We start from the raw sequence: 27,443 nt of genomic DNA on the forward strand, positions 1-27,443 counted from the left end.
TATAACTGAGCCACCGTCGTGTTTCTCCACATATTAATTCAGACTTTTTCTTTCATTTGTCACTTGTCTGCAGTTGCCTTCTCCTTTTGGCTGCTCTTTCAGGGCATGCCCGAGTGGATCATCTGTTGATTGCCTTCCAAATTGCTGGCCATCTTTCTGGCCAGCAATCAGGAATGGATTGGCTCGTGTTTCCTCAGTGGCTGGGGAGCAAGTCGGGGTCTTACCCAAGGACATTTCTACTTGTGGCTTGAAGGAGTTGGGGGTCAACCTGCCAACCTCGAAATCTGTAGACCCCCTGCTCTACACATTTAAATTGGATCATTCTTTAGCTGTAGTCTGGTCATTTCTAGTTTTACCAGCTTGTTAATTGTTCAGTTTACTTGTATTTGAAACTAGTAACCTTAATTGTTGTTGCATTCTGCCTGTGTGTGTGTGTGTGTGTGTGTGTGTGTGTGAGCATCTATACACTTGTGTCTGATTTAGAGTCACCTTGGACGACGTTGCACTACAAGTAATCTCAGGTCGACTCAACCTACCCTCTACTGGCGGGGAAGAAGATTTGATTCCCTCAAATGTTTCAACTTTATTTTGAAATATGACACCATGTATATCGATAAATATTTCACTTTTATTTTGTGAAATAACGTGTCGTGAAGCTGAACATTTCTGCACATGCAATACCTCAAATGTAATCTTTAACTTACTTGTTCGGGCGAGGGGTGTTAGCGCCCCACTAACGAACTGAATAAAACAAGATTTTGTCGTTTATAAAATAAGACACAAATCAAACACGAAACTCCACTTCAAGGGAAAAAACACAAACTTTTTATTCTCTTCTTTTTACAAAACATTTCAGAATCAACCTCAATAAATAATAAATCCAATACAGACCTTCAAGAAGCAAATGATCAAACATAAACATGACACATTCCCTCAGACAGCATCGTACAGTGCTAACCTTTAATTTTTTGCTGCTCTAGCACAGAAACAAAAAAAAATACATGTTGATCAGTAATATGACAAAAGCAACAGAACAGGAGGTGTTGGCCTTGCAACGGCATTGCAGAATAATGAGCACATGAGCGATGCCGTGTTTATGAAAGATAGAAAAAAGGCAACTGAGATGTTTTGTAAAGTGTCATGATTGCATCGCTGTGAGCCCGCCTGCACACAATCGGCAGACACCTTGAACCCTAACACAACCGTGAATGTGCACTTTAGAGAAAATATTAAAATAACTGAGTTGATAATGAGATGCTGTGGATGATGGAGACGCTTTATAAATGGCACAATAAAAACGTTTTTAGCCCTCGATCACCTGTTCCTCAGTTTGTTCATATGAGACACATCTGGATGCAGCCAGATGAGCGCTAATGCACAAATTTACATTCGCAATGTAAATGTGAAACAATGAAAAATGTAAATGCATTACATGAAGCAGCCTTGTATTACTGACTCACACCGACTCTTACATACTCTACGTAAGTGTGTTTTAATCACTTCTAACCAAAAGCCAATTTACCTGAGCCCAAAGTGCAATGACGCAAATAATATTCCCCCGAACGTCATTTCTATTATTATTGCTGGACTAATGCATATCCAGGCTTTGGGATTAAAATGTGTCATTGTATAAAGGTAAAGTGGATTAAAAATAGTAGCCACCTGCAGTCAGTAACAAACAGGCATTAGGTTACATATTAATACCTGCCGGAGTGTAATGTTTCACTGTGGAGTGATAGATGTAGATATATCCTTTATCTTATAGCCTCCATTTTGAATGAGAGCTGCGGATATTAAAAAGGCCATCCATTCATATGTTTGCAGAAAAAACCTGTTTGTTTTAATATTTAGCATAATAGGAAACAATCACATCACATGACTTTGCATGTAACCTGTGTAATAAACTGTAAATTATAATTTTTTTGAGAGAAACCTTCCCCACCTAAAGACTTTTGATAAATAACCATTTCTACTTTCTACTTTGTATTCATCAGCCTCAGTTAAAGGTGTTTTAAATCGAGTATGACATGTAAATGTTAGCAGCCCAGTCGCCGGGATAAAATGTTGGCAGTTAACGTTTCTGCAAAGCACTGATATGTTTACACTTAAACGTATCACAGGCTTCGTACTATACTGACATTTCTACGAAAGGTGTCATATCACGTTCACATTACATTTCTATGACCTTACCAGACATGTTCATCTGTCCCACATACCGTTCTGAATGATGGCGCTTGGGCGGTCTAGTCTTGTTTGCCAATCCTGAGCCACAAACAGGCCGCACATCATTGCGAACTGAACTGAATAAACCTGATCCAGCCCAACAGAAGAGAAATGAACTGTGGCCATCATTGAGTGGGATGAACGTGTGAACAATCTTGCTATCTGGGACGTCTCCAGCTGTGTTTGTGGCAGCCACAACAGGTATTTTAAGCCAAAACGAGTTCTTGTCCTGACCCATAACAAGTGGCGTTAGAGAAAAGCACTGTAACAAGATGACACTGAATACTGAACATAAAGAAATGTAAAGCTTCAACATATCCCTGGTTTGCGGAAACATACATTGCCAACATTATTATTCTGCTGATTGGGTTGCACTTAAAACATATTTTGAAATACATTCAGCTTTAGTTTGAACACATACACACGTTGGGTGTGCGTGAACTTTGAAGTAAAGACGAGCTAACAGCCGAAACAGATACACAACTTGGTGGAATCAAGGAGATATTAGGTAGCAACTGCAGAGACACTCGTACATACATGTATATGTAAGGCTTCTTTGTAGCTTGATTTGCTGACATTACCTGCAAAACCAACAACTGGTTCACTGTAGACCCATACGTTAATAAAGCATGTCTCCAGTGTGCCACACGCGCTAACCTTTTCTGTATGTGGAGTGGCATGTTGCCTCCCGGGCATGTGTGAGGAAGGAGCTGGAAAACAGACATTATTGACAGAGACTCGCTTCCCAGGAGCTTTTCAGCCCTTATGACATACACTGGAAAACTTAAATGAGCTACATGTGAGTGCAAACATACAATAGGCAGTTCTCAGACCTCCCTATACGGCCTCTTATACGTAGCTGTTATGAGATGGCAGCAGGAATAACATGAATAGCCTACGTGTTTGTGGAGTATAGGTGAATACGGTGGAGGTTTATTTATAGCATGCATTTGGAATTCACTCTCCGCTGCAGTCATTTACCTGCCCTATATTCATTTCTCAACCCGACCTTTGAGGCACGTCTCGCATGAAACCTCGGAAAGACTGATATTTGTGTATTACCGTGGCTGTTTATTGGCCTGTAACCATGGGGTCATTTCAAATTGGAGTAATACATCCAGATCATAACGGCTTGTTCCCGTTCCCTTCTACCATTCAGTCTTCCTCTTTAGACAAACTGGAAACGCAGTGTGTGTCATGCATATCAATCTGTAGTGTACACACAACACTAAGACAAACAGGCACGCGGTAAATCACTGATTTCATCGATCGTGAATTAGCGTAAAGTGAACTCCGGTTGCTTATTGAGCTTTTGTGTTTAGTAAAGCATTGACACAGGTACTGTAGCGGTCTAAATATGGAAGAACAAATGTGTCAATATATTAAAATGTGAGGGTGGAGGAAGGACGACCTTGGTTTATATTGATATATAAATCTTTAGGTTTACTTTGCATTGACTTTCAGGTGCCTGCAGTGCAAAAGATAAAAAAAAGGTACAGTGACGTGTTAAAACATGAGGTAAAACAAAAGCGGTGCAGTGCGTGAGATGCCATGAAAGGTACTAGAGTGTCAAAAAAGTAAAAGCGACCTTTCAGAAACAGAAACAACAGGGTTCTCGGGTAGATGTGAGGAGTCCTAGTAACAGTGCCGATACACACGTTTACAGTAAATACTAGAAATTATAAAAAAGTTAAAGTCACTCAAATATAAGGACAGTTCAAATACAGAGAAATAAATAAACTATAGGTGCAATGCCATTTGCTCAAGGGTCATGTGATGCACTGAGGGAAGATGGGTAGAAATTAGAGTGTGCCCATTCCAGTGACTTCAGACGTCAGCCTAGAACAGTTCAGGGGAAGGCAGGAGGGAGGAGGAGGAGGAGGAGGAGCAGAGGGGGGTAAACAGAGAAAATAAAACAGCTGTGAAAGAAGAACTTTCGCTTGAGAGTGAAAGTCATGCTCAGTGTCTGAAGTGGGGAAAAAAATAAGTGCCAGTACTCCCCCGCGTTCACGCTATAAGTCATTGAGTGTTACATTCTGATTTAATGAATAAAACATAATTGGAGATATCGCTGATGTTCACAACAAACACTTGGAGTTATTATCGTAGAAAATAATTATGTACAATCAAAGCAGCATTCACATGGATTCAGGCAGACGGTAGACGAAACCGCAATCCGGATATCACAGACAGACAGACAGCACTGCCGTCCAGAGAAGGGCTCGGCGGTACATCAGTTTCGACATCATCAATGGTGTCTCGTTCTGCTACGACATAGATTTTGCGATACCATCATTGCTTTCTCAACAAGTGCCAACAATGTTCAAGGATTCAAGAGTTCAAGCTCAACAATGGATCGTTCTCGAGTTTGAACTTTTGAGCTGTAAGTTTAGCAAGTGCCGTAGGCTCAATCTGCAATTTAGCGTTAGCACGTTCTGGGACTAATGTATGGCTCAAATATTTAAGTATTTATCGGGAAACTGTGATGATAACGTCACACGAAAGATCCTGCTCACATTTCACTAGAAATCATCATGTTTCAAAAACAAAACATAGCTTATCATTATCTAGAAAAATGCAAAAAGTTCATATTTTAAAAGTCCTTTCGATTCAAGTCTCACGTGATGAATACCAAGTCAAGTCTGTCATAAGTAATAGTCAAGCAAGTCTCAAGTCCTCAAATTTGTGACTCGAGTCTGACTTTTACTATTTAACCTACATTATCTGGCAGGCTACTCCTTCCAAAACACGTGCAGGCCTATACCTCATTTGTATTGTTATTTGAAGGCAATAAACGTATACCTTTTGCTTTAAATTTTTTTTTTTTTCTGAATATATATTCCCTTGCATTGCCAATAGAGTCAAAAATCATGTTTGACTGCAGTAACCCTTTTTATTTTTGTAATAGCATAATGCAACACTATCACTGCAAAAAAAGGCTAAATTTTAGGCTAAAATTAAAATATTTTAACAATTTGCCGTCAAATTAAGAGCCAGATGTTTCATTGCTCCCCTTCTACCAAGAAGAAGCTATTACTTGAATGATTACATCAATGACACCAAATTAATGTATTTAATATATTTTATTATATTAAAATATTATTATTATTATTATAAGTTTCATTTTGCCCTCCTGCCATACCTCTGACCACAGGGCATTGTCCGTCTGCCGTCTGCTTGAATCCATGTGAATGCAGCGTAAGTTATCAGGTCGAGATGCCCTTGGTTCATTGTCAAGGCTCTTTTGTGTCAATGCTGACTTTGTTTGCATTGTCTTGGTGCCCCGTATGAGCCAGGCCAACATTATGGTCAAGTTAACGTAACATAGACTAGCCACCCGAAAGCAGGCAAGGACAGGAGCAGGTGGGCGCCACGTAGTGCCCCCTGAGTAATACAGTTTATTTAGGGCCTTTATGAACTGCCCCGGAGAACCTGATGATGTGGAGAGGGCAGAAAAACAGTGCTGGCAGCTTGATGTGCCAGTGCGCAAGAAAAAAACATGATGGAGAGTCTGATGTAGGAGTGTACTCAATACCTGTGAGCTGTAATGGCTGCCCTTGTGCTCGATTATTTTTTTCCTGGCACCTATTTTTTTTTTTTTTTTTTAAATATATATACAAATCTGATACCATATTTTCATTGTACCCTTTCACATAAAACATCTTAACTTCTAAAAAATATGGTAACGTAATCATGCAGTAGCCTACCAACCCCCTCATGAAGCCATGCAGTGGACAGAAAAACAATGGCGGTATCATGAAATATTCCCTGACAGAGGCATCACATCACTCTTCTTTCCAACAGCATTGCTCAAGTGGCAGTCATGTGTTCTTTTTTCTGAGATTTTTTGTTCATTTTACATTTTTTATTCATTTTACTCTTTCCAGACAATGACACAATAGGACTTAATAGGCAAATTTATCTAATAATAGTCTATGAAACAAAAAAATACAATATTATTCTTGGATCGAGGCATGCTAAATAAATACTTAGAGGAATAGTTTGACATTTTGGGGGATAGACGTATTCACTTTCTTGCTGAAAGTAAGACAGGAAGCTCAATACCACTCTCTCATAACTGTATCTTAATTCTAGGAGATATTTACATGTAGCTTAGCTTAGCATAGCATAAAGACTAGCAACAGCTAACCTAGCTCTCTCTGAATGTAGCAAAGTGACAGTCACATTTCACTTTTGGCGTGACAAGAGTGAGGACAGTTCACTGATAAGACGATGGTGGAGGACGTGTGGTCAAAGTGAAAGGCAAAAGCGCCTATTTTACAATAGTTCAGATTTAAACCCAGTGCTAATAGGAAAAGTAGACACACAAGTTGGTGTGCAATGAAACTACTCTCTGACATATTTAAGCGTATCTGCTGTCAACGAGCAGGCAAAGTAACTGTCGTTTTGCTCTGGAGACTCTGATGAACGATGCTAATCTCACTGAACACATTACATTTCCTGTGTCTAGCCTTCTTCAAAATAAAAGTCAACCGACATTTAAATGTGAAGCTGCAGCAGTAGGAAATGCTCCTTTTGCATTAGCAGTAAATATCTTATCTTGTAAAAAGCCGGTGTATCGGGGGCTGCCGGGGTCGTCAGAAGTTTATTCGTCAATGGGAATATTCTGTCATCATGGCAACCCTAGTGCCGAGTAGCAGCTTTAAAGCTCCCTAACTGACACATCAGTGCTTTTTTGCTTAATTCACATGAATATTGAAGTTATTGAAGTTGCAGTCTTTTGGTAAATTGACTGCCGTTGTAATCTACAGACTACTCAGACGACCCGCTCTGCTGCCAAAGCTACAGCCACCACAGTCTAACTATGCCTTTGAACGGTGCAGTCACTTCCTGAATTCTTGTTGTCAACGTGAGGTTGAGGTTGTTAGTGAGCTTTAGAGGTGCTGAATGCAGATGTTGTTACATTTGGGCAGAAGCAGGTTAACTTGTTGCTAGCCTAAGCTAAGCTAACCGTCTCTGTTCAACTGATAGAGATAAGAGTATTATTAATTATCTTATCTTACTTTGAAAATAAAAATGAAATAAGATATTCCCCAAGATGTCAAACTATTCCATTAAGGATACACTGGCTACATACAATTAAAAAAACAAATCCCAGTTTTGATTAGTCTGACTTTCACTATAGGTGTCCCACAGGCTAATGCTTAAGTGTTATGCAAAACCAGGGGGGGGGGGGGGTCTAAGGGAAGTCCCATGGGATAACACATTGAGGTTAATTGTGAAGCGGTGGTTTTGATGTAAGCTTCTGCAAACAGAACCAGATTTGGGGTGACTTCAGGATGTAGTCATGGATGAGGGGTCATTCCACATGGCAGCCACGTCCCTGAACCTGCCATTGGAGTTGTGGGAAAGCAATAGCCATTAGTTTCTCAGCGGACTGCTGTCTGAAATCCCCTTAAGAAGTCGGAGAAATAAAGTCCTGTTTGTCGAGTATGTGGGTTCTCCTGCTCTAACGCTGATAACATTTGGCTTTGAGGTGCAGGTAGCCTGTGGACATCAGTGAGGTTCAGTTCTCTCAGAGTTGTGGAAAAAATACATTTATTTTCTCTGTTGATAATGAATTAGAGGTTTCAGTGGAGAGAGGGGAAACAGAGACAGGGGTAGTGGAGCATGGCAGGAAAATTCAAATGAAAAACATGTTCCTCACTTCTTTACTGGTGTGTACAGTATCTGACCATCCAGCCGCTGTTTATTTAGTCTCAGGGCTAAACAGATTTTGTCTTGGAGTAAGCTCCCTATAATTTAATCATGTAAATGACTTAAGTGCAAATACACCAGTGTTAAATCTCAGTTATATCTGCTTTATTAGGCTTGTGAAAGCTGTATACCTTTCTGTAAACATGTTTGTCATGACGACTTTGGCCATTAATTTTCCAAACGGAGGTAGGCATTGAATATTTGATGGTTCATTTATTCATCATCCAATTTACTAATTTGCAGGTTCTGTTCAGAGACACATCTTACTTGTATCAGGAGTTGGCATCGCTCCCGTGAGCCACTTACTTGCAAAGAGTGTACCGGCTGAAACTTAATGAATTTTAATGTCTACACTTGGATGGAAATAAGGAACAAAAAGTAGAAAGGAACAACCGAGAACATACCATGAATAGCCAAATTATTCATGGCCTTATCTCCCTCCTGTCAAACCCTGACAGATATCAAGCATTTTCCAGCAACTCATCAAAAGTAACGGTGTCGTCAATGTCGGAACTAAACAAGCAAAAGATATATTTCCTCAAGATCTTTTCCTACGCGCACGGTGAATCAGGTGTTGCTTTTATCCTGTAGATTGTGCCGGAGCCCAGCTGTTAGGAGTTAAAAGGTTACCTGGCATTGATGAGATACTGGGCCAGGCTGATGTTTGCAGGGGTCCCTGTGATAGTGATCTGGCGCTCTGACGAGCCTTCCATGGCGTTGGCAATTTTGATCTGCGCCCCAGACATCTGTCGTATCTCATTTATTTTGGTTCCCTGGCGTCCAATAATACAGCCTATTAGCTGGAATAAAAGCAGAAGTCTTTGAACCTGAAGCAAGAAACTGTCTGTGTTGTTTTAATACATTTATATTTAACACACTTGACGTCCAACAGGAAGTTTAATGGGTTATGAAATGGGACTGGGTTTCAATTAAATTCCATCATTCAGGAAATGAAGTCTGATTAATGATAGCATGCTCAATAGATCAGCTCATTGGGGCTGTCTGCTGAGCCAACAGTGAGACTTTAACTTTGCAGGATCATTGTTGGTGATGTTGTCATATCATTTATTCTTAAAACATTGATTTATTTGAAAGAACATGATTTTTCCTCAGTGTAGTCTAATTGACAATTAAAGCTGCCACCCGTTCTCAATTTCAGTTCATTAAATCAGTTTGATCTATGACTAAAGTCTGAAAAATCGTAGGTACACTATGACATAAACTACCTATTTTTTTTTTTTTTGCACAACTGCTGTCTTCTCAACAACATATTATTTGAAAAGTACAGAGTTTTGAAACATATATCACTCAGTCATCTGTCTCAAGAAAGCATTACTCACATCGTTAGGAATGGTGAGTTCATGGGTGCTGGCTGGTGGACTGGCATCCAAACCTGAATTGGGGAGCAACAGGATAAAACAGGTAATCTGACTTTAAATGATCACTTTAACAGAGCTGAAACCTTTTGAAGGAATATTTAAGCATTTTGTGAAGCAGGCTCATTTACTTTTGTTTTTTGTTTTTTTGTGGCTATGATTTAAATTAAACTTTGATACATCTTAATCTGATGTAAAGGTAAAGCCAGCAGACCATTAACTTAGCTTAGCACAAAGACTGTAATTAGCTGGACAAAGTTAGCGTGGCTAACTCTTAGGCTATTGGCTATTGAGCCACTCAGCTAACTCTTGGTACGCACATTTTATAACTAGCAACGATAGTTTTTCTTCTTATTGTGCTAAAGCGATAGCTAACGATCTACTCAGCTAAGTCTTGGTATGCAGATTTTATAGTCAGCCAGAAAAGCCAATTGCCCGCTTTTTCCAGTCTTTTTGTTAAGGTATGCTAACTGACATTACAGTGGAAGCAACCTATTCAGCTACAGTAACTCTCATTAGGCAGATTTTACAGCTTGCAGGGAAAGCTATTTTCTAACTGTTTCCAGCCTTTTTGTTAAGCTAAGCTAACTGGCATTGGAGTGGAATTGATCTTCTCTTTAAACGCTTGTCAAGAAGTGATTGTGCATTTCCCAAAATGTCAAAAATTTCAATTTAAACATTTAAGCTTATCCTATTTCCCAATAAAACACTTTACTGTAGCTTGTACTGTTTTCCTTACTAAATTACGTGTTTGATTCGATATGATGTGAAAAATGACTGCACATCTTTTTGAAGAGCCTGCATTGAGTTGATAAATCATTCCTCATGTGAGATGGTAACTGTCACATCCTTTTAGATGAAATTGTTGGAAAAAAAGAATCAAAAACATTACTGTATTATTCATGAGATCTTCAGGTCCATGTGAAACAGTTCAGTTCAGATGTTGTGGTAGATTCAGTTGGTTATTACAAGTACAATGTGACCAACCTGTTTCACGGGAGCTTTTCAACTTTCTTGGAAAGTAAAACAACCTAAAAATGTGTTAGAGAAAGGATGTATCCTGTTGCCAAGTGATAATGCCAGTTTGAATACAGAATTTTAAAGTCAAGCCATGTGTTGTTGTTTTTTTTTGCCTTTCACTGGCATAATATCAGACAGAGCCAAGAGAAAATATATACATGAAAAAATCAAAGAAGGAGAGAAACCACAGGGGCCGAGTCATGCTGTGCCAAAAAGAGAGATAAGGTGGAAGGTAGGGAAAGAGAAAAAATGTTTCTCTGGATGCAAAGAGAAGGAACTTTCTAAAGGGCCTCGTGGGTACGTACCAGGGAAAGCAGGGGTGGTCTGTCCGAGAGGGGTAAAGGGGGTTTGCTGCATAGCCAACTGGTGGAGCTTGGTCAACTGCTGAAGGGTTAGGAGGGAAAGTAGAACTAAGAGGTTACTGTTACACAGGTCACACCGAGAAATGAAGTCAACCAAAACTAGAGTGAAGAAACAGTGAGGAGAAGGAGGCCATGACACAGGGTGGTGGAGGACAAAAAAGTAAGAGAAAAAGAGATACTGAGAGAGGATGATTGTCTGTCATGGAGTTGGAAATTGCTCAGTCATTTGATACTATTTCTTCTTTGACCTATTTTTCTTGTAATTTTCACATACTCCAATGTATTTTTCGCCAATTTGCAAAAGGGAGATGCGGACAACTCCGCTCTTTGAGCACATTGACCGAATGCATGAAAAAATGTCATTTCCATTTGCCCCTTCAATTACCATGTGTCCTTCTAGTTGCCACTTATAACTCAGAACCAGAAAACCTTTGGTTTTACATGCTTGTCAGAGCAGCCGCTCTCCCCTCCCCGACATGGTCGCAGGATGTCCATCCCCTGCTGTGGATCATTTCCATCGGGAGCGGGGGAAGACGGATGCTTTCAAGCCTTCTTTCCCTTTTAAGAGGAGTTTTAATGAGGGTGGAAGAGGGTGTCAAGCCTGTATTTGAGTGATTGTACCGTCAACCACCACCTCCAGTGGCATCAATCACTGCCCAACTTTGAATTAGTGGATCTGACACAAGGTAGCTCTTCAGATGCTCTTACGACAAGGACAGATGAAGGAAGATTATTAATGGAGACTATAGGGTTCACTAGAATTAAAAGGGTGTCGACATCAAAACTGCCATTACTGTCTTTGCCTTTTTCATTATCAACAGTAATCACTGTTTTGTTTTCAACCAGATTGGGTAAGAGCTCTTTCCAGTGGTTGGACTGTAGTCCACCTTCAAACCACAAGGGCAGAACATGGAAGTAGTGACTGATGACTTGCCTCAAAATAACTTCAAAGAGCTGGCGTGTCCTTATGAATCAACTACTGCCACTGATTTTGATAATATATGATTCATAAACAAGTAAAATGCTTGATTTAATTAGAAAGAAACTTAGAACTCACATCTGGGTGCGGTATGGCGTATTGTCCCTGAATTGTGTAGGCCTGGAAAGATGAGAAACATAACAGATAGCAGATTTTAGCATCTCATTAACAATACAAGCAGCCTTATCGCCGGGATTGAATGTTTCTGCAAACCACAGATACATCCAAGTTTTACGTGGCATAGGCTACGTACAATGCTGACATTTGTACAAAGTGTGTTATATCGTGTTCACAATACATGTTTATTAACTGACTTTCACCTTTGGACATTTCCAGCTGTGTTTGTGGCGACCAAAATATGTATTTTAAGCCCAAACATGATGTTTTCCTAGGATGGATGCCCTGCCTAATGCAAAACTCCCTCCTATTTATCCGGTCTTGGGAACAGCAGTTAGGTATGTGCAGGTTTTTGCATTCCCATTGGCTTGGGGAAAGCAACAGACTTCAACAGGAGGAAGTGAGGATTGAGCCACCAACCCTTCGATAGCAGGTAGATGACCCGCTCTAACTCTTTAGCCACAGCTGTCCCAGAATTGTTATTCAGTCACGGAGTGCAAATATTTCATAATGTTCACAGTAATTGGTTTGCCACCAGCTGTCTCAAGACCAGCAGCAGGAAGAGCTGTTTCATGACTTTTTTTCCTTCTTGGATCTTACTCTCTGACGTCTCAGATTTCAGATCAGTGGGCGGAAAAACATACGCACAACGTGATGCAACCAAAGCCGAAGTGACGCCATCGAGTTTTAAAAATAACCATGACAGTGAATCAACACATTGATCACTGTCTCAACAAAACCGAGCACAATAATCTTCACAAAGGTAGTATTTATTTTGTGTAACCTTGTGTGCAGGCTCATGAATTATGTTGTCCAAAAGCTTTAATTGTGTCTTACGTGCGTTCCATTTAACCTCCACTGGGCACAATTTCGGGACAAAAGCCCCTGAAACAGTCATCACAAGTAGTTATGTGCTGTGTGTCTCACTTTTATCTCTTTTGTTCCTGAACTTCTTTTCGAATGCGTCCAACAGCTTTTAGCCCACATACGCATTAGCCGGATGGACATTAGCAGCCTACATGCTGTGCATTCCTGCTGACACTAATGTCATTGTTGAAGCAATCATTATGATGCAACCTACACCTCACCCTCCCTCCCTCACTTTCCTGTGTGCCCACATGGTTTTGCACACACATCAACTTAAGAACGGCTGGTGTTTTTGCAGATCAATAATGTCACAGTACTTTTCCAAGAGAGTGGACAGGCATATTTGCACGACTGCAAGAGGTCGCGCGTCAGGAAAATGTAAACACAACTCATCCTAGTGTTTGAACAAACAGTTGATGGTGTAATTTTGCTAATGAGGACAGCCTCATTTGTAAAAAGGGTTGTAGTGCTGGTATTCCAGTGTGGATATGAAAGTAAAAAAGGCCTGCAGAAACAAGCAGTGGCTGATGCTGCAGTAAAAGTCTCAGGTCAGCTTTAGGCACAAACTAACAAGCTAACGCTAGCTCAGCTCTTACCTGGCCACCAGAAAAAATGACTGGGGTGGAGGCGGGCTTTGGGCGATAAGGGATGGTGGCACCTTTTGGTGGAGACTAAGAGAGAAGGGAGACAAAGAAGAAACACAGTCAGCAGGTTCGTACCTTTGAAATTTAGCTAACTATTCCCTATTTAAAGGAAAAGTTTAACATTTTGAGAAACATGCTTATCGCCTAGAGTTGGGTTAGAAGATCCATACCACTTTCACATGTGTATACCAAATATGTTAGCTTAGCTTAAAGCTCCTGTTAGTAAGGAAGTTGATTTTTGAGTCTCATTTCCAACTCGTCAACACTTTTTGGGATGGCGAACGACCTGACCTTCAATCCCAAGGCGTCAGTATTACTATCTTACCAACAGGAGCTTTAGGTTTGTGATTTAGTGGTGGATTATTTCATGTCTGGAGGCCGTGACTTCAGAACTTTAGAGGTGCTGACTGGCAGATTTTCATACCTTTAGAGAGCGCCAGGCTAGTTTTTTTTCCTCTGATTTCGAGTCTTTATGCTAAGCTAACCAGCAGCATATTTTTTTTTTTGCTTTTTCATATCATGAGATTAATGTTGATTGCACAATGTAATGGCTATAGAATAATGACACCATTAGCGCTTAGATTGCTTCCCTGTAAATGTCGCTTTTACTGTGCAATTTTGTCTGCCACGGGGAAAATGAAGTCTGTCTGGCAATTGTCACCTGGCACCATTTCTATCTGATTTAATGTCTCAATCATCGACTAAATGAGTGAATAAACTCGTGTTTTGTCCTGTGATGTTGGTTGTTGCTACTCTGAGGAAAACGGAAAGTGATCTGGTTGTCTTTGTGACAGGTGGTAACAATAATAACACTTGGAAACGGTGAGAGGTGGTGGGGGTGGTCGTATTTGTTCATTAAAGTCTGCTTCCAATTTAATGAAGGGGTATGAAAATGGTATTGATCTTCTCACGTTACTCTGAACAAGAAAGCTAATAAACATTTTCTCCTAAATGGTGATACATTTCTTTAATATAATAACTCTGTGTCATTTAGTGTATGTTGAGCACCATGATTATTCAACTATTCCTGGGGTAAGTAAAATAAATTATTCATTCATTCACTTCGTATATAACATGTATTTATATTCCAAGGTAGTCACATTTCTCAAGGCAGAAGCTGACACCTCTCTGAGGCAATATCGGGTCAAGGTAATTCTGTATTCTTACTATAAAAAAATGCTTCAATTTATCATTAACCAATATAGCCTACAGTGTATTGTTCCTGAAAACAAGAATGAAGATTATAAAAATCAGATCCCTGGCATGTATAAAAACCTGATGATCACAGAATCAAACCAGCTCTTTATTCTTTCCTTTCTTCCGAGACAGCAGCGAGGCGGCTTCGATGAGAAAGGCAGGACAGGTCCAGATTGCAAACTTACTATAATGACACAGTTATTGATTCATGCTGCGCCGCAGCGGCAAGGCTGCTCAAGACAGTGGAGAGGGCTTAATCAGATTTCCTAAGTAGCTGCTGCGCTGTGGAGGGAGGAGTATCCACTTAGGTGTGCACTTTAAATTCAGTAGCAAGAAGAAACAGTGTTCCTCAAGTTGCATAAACAGGCAGTTCAGCTTCCTGACAGTTCAGCTGGATAGTCGTACACTACAGTGGCCAAGCTGTGATTACAAACTGTCTCAAGTAGACTGTAATGAGACGATTTTAATCATAAATCTAAGCCTATAAATAATGCCTGAGTTACATGCTTAAAAGTGGAAAGTACATACTGTAGTTAGACATAAACTGTCCTTGATTATGGAAGCGGATTGCTTGTCAGGTTTACTTAGTCAGGTTACTTGTATTTCATGGTGGCATAGCAAATAAATACACTGAGTCCTGTTAAAAAATTATAGGTAAAGAAGGCGATTCTTGAGAGAGATAGTTGATTGTTGAGTCTCATTCCTGCATCGTCAAATAATGAAGCTTTTGGATCGGTTCAAATTCAAACTGGTGTCTTTCTCCAGAATCCAGAATTTGTGTTTCACCACCAAAAGCAGTGAATCTATTTACAGAGGCTTGGTGCGTTGGTTTCTAGCCAGAATAGCCTCGAACTATTCAACACTGGCTTTTCTTAAGTTCCCCAATAACATAAAAAAAATTCACTCTCAACATACTCTACCTCCAGCATGACCACACAGATCTGTTTCACACACTGGATGATGGCTTCTGGGGTCCCAGAGATTGTCACTGCACGTTCTGTGGAGTTGGGCAGCATGTCCCCTGCCACCTGGACCTGGGCCCCTGTGGACTGGAGTAGAGTAAGGGACTTTGAGGGACTTGGACAATGTCGACAAGATTTCAGTTGTGTGTCACACAAGGCTGTGCAGCGCTCTGAAGGGTTTTACATGCGCTCGCTTCTGTAGTGCAGCACACTAAAATTTATTTTCACTTGTTCTGCCAATCATCCTTTATCAACCGGTCCCACCTGGTGCAGGCTGTTTTAATGGAGTTTGTACTCTGCCCCTGTATCAACATTTGAAAGAGGAGCACGATAAATAAGATGTCGAGCTCGGCCTCTTCTTTGATGTAATGCTGCTGTTCTGCCCTCAGCTATGACATGTGCCACGCTGCATATAAAGGTCCATCTGCCTTCAGAACCACAGGAATATGCCTCAACGTTTGGACCTTCTGCTGCAGTTTTAACTTCCAAACTTCATCCGGATTTCAACCCGAAGGCAGACGCTGATCACCAACACTGAAGCTTTGCTACAGCCAACTGTCTTTGGCTGCTCTGTTTTTTGAACAATAAATGTAAAAAGTTCAATGTGCTGCCCTTTAGCTGAACGGAAAGTCCTGTTACGGGGCTCTACATTCTGCATAATCAAATGAAAACAGAAGTGAAAGATAATTGGGGAAGTAAAAAACAAAAAAACATTTTAATTAAACACTGAATCCATTTTCATATCTCTCAAACTCCAGAATATAAACTCACGACACAAGCGCAGACAAACCAATTTAGCTGCTTCACATTTTTAAGGATGTGACTGAATCTGAGTGGCAATTTTTGACATAATCATGAAAAATAAATATCATACCTCTCTCATTTCTTTGATTTTGGAGCCTCCTTTTCCTATGAGGGAGCCACACTGGCTGGCTGGCACTACGAGCCTTAAGGTGACGGGGGGCTTGCTGGTCGCTGGGCTGTTGCTCATGGAATTGATTATGTCCTAGAAAAACAAAGACCACATCTCATCTTAGAGTGGTAATATTTTCTGTTTAACAACTACTCATATAAATCAGTTTAAAACATAAAAGTCAGGACAGAAGAGCTGCAGAGATACATATGTTTCAATCATTCTTTTTAATCTTTTTTTAATCGTGTGGTGAGTGAGGACTGCTCTTTGTCCTCAGTGACCGCGGCGGGTGTCCTCTTACGCTGTAAGTTCCAGTCACAGTGCTCGAGTATATCAATTAGATGAGTGACATCAAAGACAGGATCAGAGGAAGAGATAGCGGAGAGGAGACGAGTCGAGATCACCCATCGTAGCCGTGAGATATAAATATCTACCGCAATGACGGATCGTGTGCCTTGTGTACATCGACTGTATGTATGGGAAGAGTCTGTGTTCGATCGTTATCTCGATCGAGAACACAAAATCTTTATCGCCTGTATTCAGTATTATAAAAAACAATACATTGGTAAAACAGACAGACGGACAGACAGACAGACAGGTGCTTTGTGTGAACATGAAGTGGGCAAATGGACGAGAACTCCCACTGGACTTTGTGCTCAGTGAGCTGTGCACATTTTAGTTTAAAGAAATCACACAATCACACATGTCTCAGAAGAAAAGACACCATGGCACCATCTAATCATACATACCTCCTCGAATTTGTAGGCAATCATGGCAAAAGCCTTGAAGATGGTGTCTGTTGGTCCAGTGATGGTGACGATCCTCTCTGGACAGTTGCCCTCAGAAATATTGATCCGTGCTCCGCTCTGGAAAAACAACACGTACACAGCGAACCCAAACCACAAGAATAAATGTCGGCGCTGTACCTTTCTGCAAAGAATGGATGTGTTAAATATGTATTTCATCATATAGTTGAGACGTCTTTACATTTCACTTTTCAATTTCATGTTGTAACAGTCGCATGAATAAAATGTTGGCAGTTAACGTTTCTGCAGACCACTGATTTATTCGCATATGTCCGTGTCATACGTACCATATATGTAGTTGTACAATACATGTCGTATCATGCTGTTTGTGACCTGACTTTCATATCAGGAGATGGAGGGGATGCTGGTGGAGTTAAGTTAAACAACAAAGCTGACACCACAGGATGGTTGTTTGTGCTGAGAAGTCAGGACATCTTCACCATGTTTGTGGCAACCAAAGCAGGTATCTTAAGCCAAAATTATGATCTTTTCCTTTCCCTTACCAAGTGTCAAAACTTAACCAGAGCGTAAGCACAGCGTTGTCACAATATGAAATTGAAAAGCAACATAAAGTTGCAACATTAAGGCCATTGTGTTGTGTAGCCATGCGGAGTCTGGTTAGGTTTAGGCACAAAAAACACTTAGGGTAGTTAGGGTAAGGAAAACTTGTTTTGGCTTCAGTCATGGCTGGAAAATACCTTGACATCTCGCCAAAAATATCCGGTCGCTTGGCGCTAACGAATCGCCATCTTAAACGACGGTCTCTTGCTAAACTGTCACGCCATCACCATCCCTTCGACCTCCTGACATGAGAAAGTCAATCATCCATATGTTATCTGAATGTCATATAACATGTATTGTAGAAATGTTGATATGATACATATGAAACGTACAAATTTAACATATCTGTGGTTTGCAGAAACGTACAATGCCAACATTGTATTGTGACAACTGGGCTGTACTTAATCAATATAGTAAACTATTCACAACTTCTAAAGTGAAGACAATATAAAGCGTAACATGGCATTTCCAGTGATTTTCAACGTTGAAGGTGCTTTGAGTTGTGACTTGCACGGGAGAATTGTACATATTTGAATATTTAAAGGTGCAATATGTAAGAATACACCACCTACTCAAATAAGGTGTAATAAAAATAAATAAATAAATAAGAATTTTAGTTACATAATCAATGTTTTCAACTAAAATTCTTACATAGTGCACCTTTAAAATGTGCTTTTTTTTTAGTTTGTAACCCACCTCTTCTCGCATCTTTTTTACTGTTTCCCCTTTCTGTAAAAAAGTAAAAAATAATCATTCAGAACAAAGTTTATTGTATATTTTTCTTCCAAGATCAACCATGTGTGATTTAATGAAAACAACATACCTTTCCAATAATACTTCCAACCTCCTGCAATAAATAAACAAAGAACATGTTTTTTTAAAAGATTCTTTCAACAGAGCTGAAACTGCTTCTTGTTGTTTTTCCCGGACAAACAGAGGGATGCAGAGGTTGCACAGTTGCGCGGAGGTGTCGAGGGCGGCACTTTCGGTATGCATGTAATCACTCTTCATGAGTTTGGTGTGTCACGCTGGGGAGAGGGCAGAGGGGCAGCGCTGGCTGCGAGCGTCAACACTCCCTGACCTCTCCTCGGTGACGGCGAGGTTTACGTCCTTTGTGACGTTAACGCTGCAGGCCAGTGTCTGCGCAGTGTCAGGTTTTTCCCTCTGAATTCATTTATATCCATCAAACATTATCAAACAGTCAAACAGTGAAATACTGTGTTTTTGCTCTCAAATAATCTTTTCATTCAAGTGCCTCTCTTTCTTTCACTCTAACTTTCACTTCACTACATGTTGAAGATATAATTGACACTTTTACTCCTGCTACCAAGCATTTCCATCAATACCCTTTTGTCATTTTCTACAAACTATTAATTTGCCTACCACATTCTCTACTTTATTTAATCGGCCGTGATTTATTTGATCGTATTATGGCAAGCGACTGTGTAAGCCCATCACTCACAAATGACACGTCTCTTTCCGTGCATTCAGCAGCTTTATTACAAGGGTTGTTTCAGCTTTTTAAACAATGAGGCATCACTCACATCTCACAGACCAACGCTAAAGCCTTTATTACAATGAAGCCAATCAGATGCACATATTGACTGCTGACGTAATGCTTTATAAACGAAATCTGAGAAAACAACTTGAAAACTAAAGAATCGACACATTCCTGCTAACCAGCCCAGAGCTGGGGCATCCGGGACACTACATACCCCACTGTCAGCGGCATATGGATCAAGTCTCTGAGATGACCTGGCTGACAGCCTCTGAGCAGATGGTGTACCAGAACCTGAAAGTCCACGATGACAAAGCTCTCCAACACTGTAGGAAAGACCCTCTGTTCTGCTGTGGGCAGCAGAGCCAGACCTGGGTCATGCTGCCAAAGTCCCCCTGCTGCAGTCATACATCTTCTGGCAGGCTCTGGGGCCTGACTGGGCCTGTCTGGCTGCAGGGTTATTGAAACTATCACCGGGTCACTGGTGTCTGGAGCTCCTGCATGAGCAGCCATGTGAGTTTTTGGAGACTGCTTGGCACACAAAAGGAGAAAGTTTTTGGCTCTGGTCTTTGTAGCACACACCCCACCAACATGGTGAGCACAGTGGGGATATGGTGTGTGGGTCTTATCACAAAGTTACTGTTACATATCCTTGATTCTACTTCACTCATAGACGTTGGCCTTTACCAAACAGAGCTGAAGTGAATCCAGTTGCATGCCGTTATCACGGACCATAACTTGTGGACGCCTCGCTGCAGCATGGACAGGGCAGCAAAGGCCACGTTAACCAAGCATGAATCATTTTACACAAGCTGGCCGGCACGCACACACCAACTCTGAGCACTTCTTACAGAGCAGAAGGGGAGAAGAGGGGAGGGAGAGCACCATCCACAGAAGTGATGTGGATGGTGTCCTGGGAAACCTGTTAACGGGATCGACAAGACACACTGAGAGTTTCTACTTGTAAGGCTTAATCAACCATCTCGATTCCAGCGACTCGGGTCTGATGTCAAGCTGGTGGGGAGACCTTGACAGGGCGTTGGATGATGAAAGACAGCGGTCGGCCTGCCTCCAGCCAGCGAGATGACAACGCAGAGAAACGACAATCGATGGAAGAGCAGAGCCACAAGTTCAATCTGGATCAATTCTGTCCAACACGTATGTGTGCAAGCAGAGCTGAAAGCCAGAGAGTTCAGCATCTTCAGCATTTTCAGTCTTAACAGTCACGTTTTGTTCCCAGGTGGACGTCGCTGTCGCTGATGGAGTTTTTGATTATTGAGTCTCTGATGTGAGTATGGATCTGTTAGTAAAACCAATTTCATGGACTGTTGTTGCCATATTACAATCATTTTGAGTTAATTCTGACTGCGGCTGAGATTAATCTACACAGATGTTTAAAGTTTAAAAGGAACTTTGGTGATTACAGGCTGAGATATCCTGACTTTTACTCTCTACTTTGAGTCAAACTTAAAAAACGGATGCATCCATACGCTTCCCCTGATACCACAAACAGTATATTTTGATTAAACCCTCCCTGTCTCAGAAGGGCAAACGTCTTTCAAGCTCATTGCCACCAGTTTATATCGTCGGTTAAAAATCAGTTGGTCCAAGTCCAAGCTGTGATAATCTTGATGATTCGACAAAGATCCTTGAGAGCCAGAAGACATTATACAGTCTGCTTTCACACAGTCTCTGAATAGGCTTATATAAACTTAGCGGAGTGACCCTTTAAGTAGTGAGGCTACTGAACTGCAAATGGATAATAGGTCTGGGGGTGGAGGAGGGGTTGTCAGAGACTTGTAAAAGAGAAGATAAGCTTGGACTGTGAGAGGTCATAAATAAGATCCCATTCAATTTCAAGAAACAAATGACCCACGTCAACCCGTATCATAGTCTGAGCCTGCTTACTTTTCCATGCATGAGGAGGCGGATGGTGAGGGTGACATTGAGGCCACCCTCTGACTGGACTTTGGTGGGCTCCATGCCGAGGGGAAGTGAGACCAAAGCGCCGTCCTGGGATGGGATGTGCTCAGAAGGAGAAGGAGTGGGGTGGTATTCCAGCCAGCCAGACACCTGCAAGCACAACACAACACAAAACACATGTTAATACTATTATATCGTACATGTCCACACATTTAAACAGACAGAACACAAATAGCAAATGATACAAACATCTGTTGTATCGTTATTACAGGCCAACAAGGCTTTTCCAGCTGTGTTTGTGGCGACCAATTCTATTAATGCAGCGCAGCATCATTTTCATGAGGTCCCCACACAGTACTTGCTTCACGAATGATACATAATTGAAGAGAAGAGAAGAAATAAATTAGATTCACCTCCCCAAGGTCTATTTGTTGTCTCATAATGTTCAAAATGTAAATAAAGTAACCAGTTTATTGTGTTTTTAATTGGACAGCACAGTTCAAATCACAAGGGGGAATAATTCAGCTCAGCTTTAGCACGAAAAATGTAAACAAAATCATTACAAACCAATGCAGGATCAGAACCATTCAGATGTCACAAAGGACTGCGCCAGATTAAACTAAATGAGGATAATAAATGCGTCGACCAAACTCCTGAAAAAGGAATATCTCTGTGTAATCATGTTCACTTGACGGTGCGGCACTGTGACTCGCAGAATCCTTAGTGGCAACGTTTTCAACCGCAAAAGGCTCTCGTCTGCGAGTCAGACATTAAAGTTTTCCTTCAGTGCCCCTATTACAGTTCGTCAAATTACTTTGCCCCCCTCTGCGTCTGCTACTAAAGCAAAGGCAAACAGGGACAGTCTGTATGCATGGATGGCGGAGAGATTAACGTGAAAGTTACTTCTTGTGTAGAATAAGTTATGAGAAATGACCCTTTGCTCTGTTCATTGTAATGTCTACACTATGTATAGTCCAGATAAATCATGTAATATCCAACAAAGACAGTTTCTGCATGGTTGCTAAGTTGTACTGACCTTTATTTATAGTGCAATGTCTCCATAAAGGGCTTTGTGGTGCTCACCATTCATTAGAGAGATTGCATAACACGCTGCCCATGATAATACATTTTGTCAACACAAAATGATTCATGAGATGAGAATATTCATACTAGATATTCTCACTCTAGTTACAAAAGTTGCACACAATTAAAGGAGACATATTATGCTTTTTCTTTTCCTTTACTTCATAAGTTTTTGTGCATGTCTTGAAAGTTGAAAATCCCAAGGGAAGCTCCTTTCTCCAACAGAAAAAAGTGCTCCTGAAATGCCTCATCGGTAGTCCCGCCCTTTAAATGTGTGACATCACACTACGTCACCATGTCAAACATTTGCATAATTTATGCCTAGTGGCTAGTTTGGCACTTAAGTATTAAAGGTGCAATATATTAGATTTTTTTTGTTGAAAACATTAATCATCAATTATCATTGATTGATATCATTGCGTTGCAGAGATATTTACTGAAGTTAGCATGCTAACCAGCTAGCCACATTTTATCCCAGTCCAAAGCTCCTGTGCTGGTGGAAGGAGCGCTACCTCAGATCATGTAAATATCTTATTGTTTTTTTGTAAATATCTTGTGTTTTTCAATTAATTTTCTATTTAACTTGCATGCATATTTTCTGATTCTTTTTCCTGGACTGTTGCATCTCGAGCTGTTGTAACAAGTGAATTTTCCCGTTGTGGGATAAATAAAGCCAATCTTAGTCTTACTGCACATCTTACTGAGCTAACTAGCTCTTGGCAGCTACAGTTAGCAGCCAAAGGTAGCAGCAATTAGCGGTTACTATTGTGATATGCTGTCTCATATTTGTTTTGAATTTCACAGGTAGCTAATTCTTACATATTGCACCTTTAATTTTGCACCGCTGCTCTGTTGTTGTTAGCGGTGCTGTCTCAGGCATGTGTGAACTGACCAATCTGAGAGCGTCTCAGACGGAGGGGGAATACAGTGCTGCAGAATGAGAAAACTAATGTGTTTTTGAGCATTAAAGCATGTAAAATGATTCTTATAGTAACCCAAACTACAGGTATGAACATGGAAATGATTAAAGATGTCTCCTTTAAGTGCAAATGTCTTTACATATATGTAATCTCTGTGACTAACATATGTATTCCTGTGCCATAATTTAATTAGCTCTTTTTCAACCTCTCCCTCGGGTCCTGAATGTTTTTCCTCTAACCGTTTGGCTATTGTCATTTCACAAACACAGCATGATCCAAATTTTAATTTCAAGTTATCAACAGATGCTCCACCTGCTGTCCTCATCCACCCTGTGTGACTTTCTGCTTTTTATCACTATGTGCAAGTTTATTATTTAAGTTTCCAAAGAAATGAAAAGGCTCCAGTGAATTCTGACCTGTCTTTTTACCCTGCAGACAGAAACTGGCCTGTTCTGATACTCTTGGTGACGTGTTTGGCAAAAGTGAATTCTAATTTCCTGCCAGACACGACCTCAGGCTATTGTTGTTTTTGTTCTCAAACGAAAAAAAAAAAAAACATCACCCGTTCTGTATCTTAAAAATATAGGCTTCAGGCAATTGTTGCACTTGATGATTTAAATGCTATAAAATAAAGCAAAGCTGAGAATGAGAATGAGGGATCATTTTGGTAAAACAGCGGTTTGGAAGAGGGCAGAACACCCGATGGTTGAAGCCATTATGCTAACCTTACCAAAATTAATTGACAAATAATCAACGAGATGTGGCCGCTGTCATCCCGCTAAGAAACTGTGAATGGGCTGAGGAAACTGTGACAGGAGTGTGAAACATTGAACACACTGAGCAGGTTGGAGATGAAACAACCACAAAGTGAGGTGACTGAACAGGTGTAGCAGTTAACGGGCTCCGTGCTGCCAGGACATCTTCCGGTGAGAAAAACAACTACACAAAACTGAGCTGCAAATATTGTACTTTTTACTCACTACATTTATTTGAAAAGCATAGTTATATTGTAACATAGTATCTTTACTTCTATTCAAGTATGACTTTTGGGTACTTTATTGGATATTTGATACATGCACTGATTCTTACCCTGATTTTAAGGTGAAGGTAGTAGGAGGACAGTATGGCCTTAAAATAATATTGTGATATTTTTAGGCTTCATCTCGATATTTTGAAGACTTCTGAAATGTTAGGACTGGGCGAAAAAATCAAATAGTATGATATTTTGACCAAATACTTCAATATAATATTAAGACAACATTGTAGGGATGTAGTGCTGCACGATAATGCCTTCCTGTTTGTATTTGAGAGGACCCATCAGACTACACTTTCTCACAAAATGCTTATTGAGTTTGAGGGTTGATTTAACTGCCCCTTCATACAGAACAAATCGTCCTAGCCATGCATCTGTGGTGTAAATGGGCCGGAACCAAGACTGCTCCACACAGTCAGCTTCGCCGATCATACAGCTGAATCTTAATGTCAGCTGGTGTCTGATGACATCAACACTTCCAAGTTATATCACTGTGAATCTTTACCATTTCCCGTATTACATCTGACAACATAAACCATTAAGGAAATAAGATGTAAAGCTTCTTATGCCATCTTCTCACAGGAGGTCCAGCCGTGTTTTGTACATTTGTTAGAGTTTTCACCAAAACTTTTTGTCCGTCCAGAGAATATTGACCATTTGTCAATATTTTGATCTCCTGCAATGCCTTGATGTGTGTTCAAAGTATCTGTGTGACTGTCTGAGCCCTGTGGATGTCCTTTCCTGGTTCATTATCAATTCCTTACAAAGTTTGTTGAGAATTGTAATCAGCCAAATTGACTGAAACCACTGGCACATAGACAAGGGCATGCATTCATTTAATGAATAAAAACATGTGCACAATTGATATTTGGCAGGAGTCGAAGACGAAACCATACCTGCAGCTAATTTCACATTTAATTCAAATTAGTTTGGTTTCTGCAAAGCGGTAGATGTGGTGTCAAAACAAATTACTCATAAACAAAACTGCCACCTCGGTGCATGTGGTGTTAGGCTTTTTGCACCTTTTGTTTTGCAGCACCTAGAGAACGGTGAAAAATCTTAATGCGCCCTCTTGTTAGAACTGTCCCAAAAAAACAACTCATCATACTGTATGTGTCCGACTTGCTTTGTTAAAAGGTGGCAGACGGCAGGATGTGTGCAGCAAGCAAGGTGCTAACAAGCTAATGTGTCAGGTAGCCATCAGGACCGTGTCCACTTATGGATGGATGTGCTCACTTCAGCAAACTTCAGAAGAGAAAAAAGTAAGAAACTGCACGAATACTAATGTTTGGCTTGGTCGAAGCATTTAAGTTCACCTTGGACTGTGGGGCAGAGCTGTCTTTGTTTGATATTGCTTCCTGTCAAAAATGTCATCACAATTAATCTTTTGTGAATGCCATGTGAATATCTTTCAAAAGCTTTTTAAAATATATTTACTAAGTGTTCAGTTTATCATTCAGTGTCCATTCTTGCTTCCAAGGAGTACCATGGAAGACATAATCACTGAATCAATGATGTCAGGCAGCAGGAAGAATAAAGAAAAACAGTTACACAAAAAAAGGTTAAAAAAAAAATTTGTATTATATAAGTGATTGTAAATGTTGTGATAAATGCTGTTTTACATTTAAATCACAGCACATGCAACAGGAAATTGTGATAACCGCAACATATTTTTTTAAGTTACGTTTTTGTTTTTAATCATGAATGAAATAAATGACAATGACATGAAATATTTAGTCCATTTGACCTTTTACAGTCAGTCTGCAACTACCAAATATTTTCGTTGTCGATTAATCTGTTGATACATTTCCTGATTGATGGTTTAGTTGTTTAGTGATCTATAGAATAGCAGAACATGGTGAAAATGTTAATAATTGTTCCCAAAGCCCAACGTGACATCCTCAAATGTCTTGTTTTGTCCACGACCCAAAGATTTTCAGTATAGAGGATTAAAGAAACAAGAACATATTCACATTTAAGTCACTCAAACCGATTAATCAATCTTTGAAAAAGAGTTGGCGATGAATAGTTGACAACTAATCGATTAATCATTGCAGCACAGCAATAAGTTAAAAATATCCCACACTGTATGAAATGTCACTCTACTGTGAACATTTTATTTGCAGTCTGCAAAACACACAACTGCGGCATAAAAAATGCACCATCAAGCACACAAAAGATTCAATCTGTTGCTGTTCCTTATTTTTTTGTCTATGGAGAGCCAGCTGTCATTTAAATGCTGCACATTCAAACGCTGCACATGACGGTAAGGCAGCATTACGACTCTCCGTCACTAATGTACCGATACAGAAGCGGGCATCTGGATGAAAGCGTCCATCATGAATGAAATCTTCCATCTTATCTGTGTGGTTTTGATCATGTTAGTCTCTGCACCACTCTCTCTGTTGCTGACACTTCCTGTTTCAGACCAGTGTGTAACTAACACTTAAAAATCTACTTTGCAGAGCAGTTTTGATAATAATAAAAAAAAAAGATTCTGCTTCGCTTAGTTCAAATCACCAGAGACATTTATGTTTCTAAAATTAGCAGAGGACCAATTAAGTGCTTTGACTTGCCAGGAACAGCTTTTGAGATGATAACCTTTAACAAGAAGTGTCATCCTTTTGTTTGGGTTTCAACATCAGCTACCAGCTCCTGTGGCCTATTAGCACTTCCCTCTGTAGCCGAGCGCTCTTAAGATTTAAAAATGTTCTCTCGGCTCCAAACAGCCTCAGATTTTTGAGGAAAATTAGATGTAGGAGAGCGGAAAAAGGAGGGTTGAACATATCCGCAGATACACATGCTGAGCAGCCTTTTGTTGCAGCACGTCAGTGTGCGATCGGCCCTCCTGCCAGACCTATTTGCCCCAAAATCGAGCTGTAAACCTGTCATCTCCAATCAGCTGGCCTGGTTGAGATCTCAGCCCAAATTACAATCACAAGCTGACGGCCCCCTTGCATTGTTCCTCTGCCTCCTAGCATTAGCCCAGGGGGCTAATGTAGTTTATCGATGCGTGTGCGCTAATAAGCCACGCTAGCTCACAGTTTCCTCTTTTCTTCAGTGTGACCAAAAAAATGCAAAGACGATGCTTGTTTGACGGACAGGAATCTCTCCACTGAGTCACAAGATAATTATACAGACACAGCAGACACTGAACTGTCTTCCTGTTTCTATATAAATAGAAATGCTTCATTTATTCAGTTGCATCATTCACTGAAATGTTCCACACAATTTAAGACTA

At 40.4% G+C, this 27,443-nt stretch overlaps 1 protein-coding gene across 4 annotated transcripts in view; it reads right to left on the reverse strand.

The window, feature by feature from the left end:
- Nucleotides 1-802: 802 nt before the first annotated feature.
- Nucleotides 803-27,443, reverse strand: part of pcbp3 (poly(rC) binding protein 3) — a 74,324-nt gene continuing 47,683 nt past the window's right edge. The window contains exons 6-17 of one of the 4 annotated variants that reach the window (XM_084361259.1): nt 21,152-21,316; nt 18,569-18,592; nt 18,442-18,474; nt 17,128-17,244; nt 16,340-16,471; nt 15,424-15,552; nt 13,259-13,333; nt 11,757-11,798; nt 10,643-10,718; nt 9,282-9,334; nt 8,572-8,741; nt 803-4,062 (exon numbers count right to left, since the gene is read on the reverse strand). In XM_084361259.1, the coding sequence (XP_084217385.1) occupies nt 4,026-4,062; nt 8,572-8,741; nt 9,282-9,334; nt 10,643-10,718; nt 11,757-11,798; nt 13,259-13,333; nt 15,424-15,552; nt 16,340-16,471; nt 17,128-17,244; nt 18,442-18,474; nt 18,569-18,592; nt 21,152-21,226 (963 nt within the window). In that variant the 5' untranslated portion in view covers nt 21,227-21,316 and the 3' untranslated portion in view covers nt 803-4,025. Of the gene's footprint in view, nt 7,574-8,571; nt 8,742-9,281; nt 9,335-10,642; nt 10,722-11,756; nt 11,799-13,258; nt 13,334-15,423; nt 15,553-16,339; nt 16,472-17,127; nt 17,245-18,441; nt 18,475-18,568; nt 18,593-21,151; nt 21,317-27,443 lie in introns of all 4 variants that reach the window. The other 3 variants (XM_084361257.1, XM_084361258.1, XM_084361256.1) reach the window with 3 other exon arrangements.

This window comes from Pagrus pagrus (genome assembly GCF_965226575.1).
Source record: "Pagrus pagrus genome assembly, chromosome: 9".
NCBI classification, from domain to species: domain Eukaryota; kingdom Metazoa; phylum Chordata; class Actinopteri; order Spariformes; family Sparidae; genus Pagrus; species Pagrus pagrus.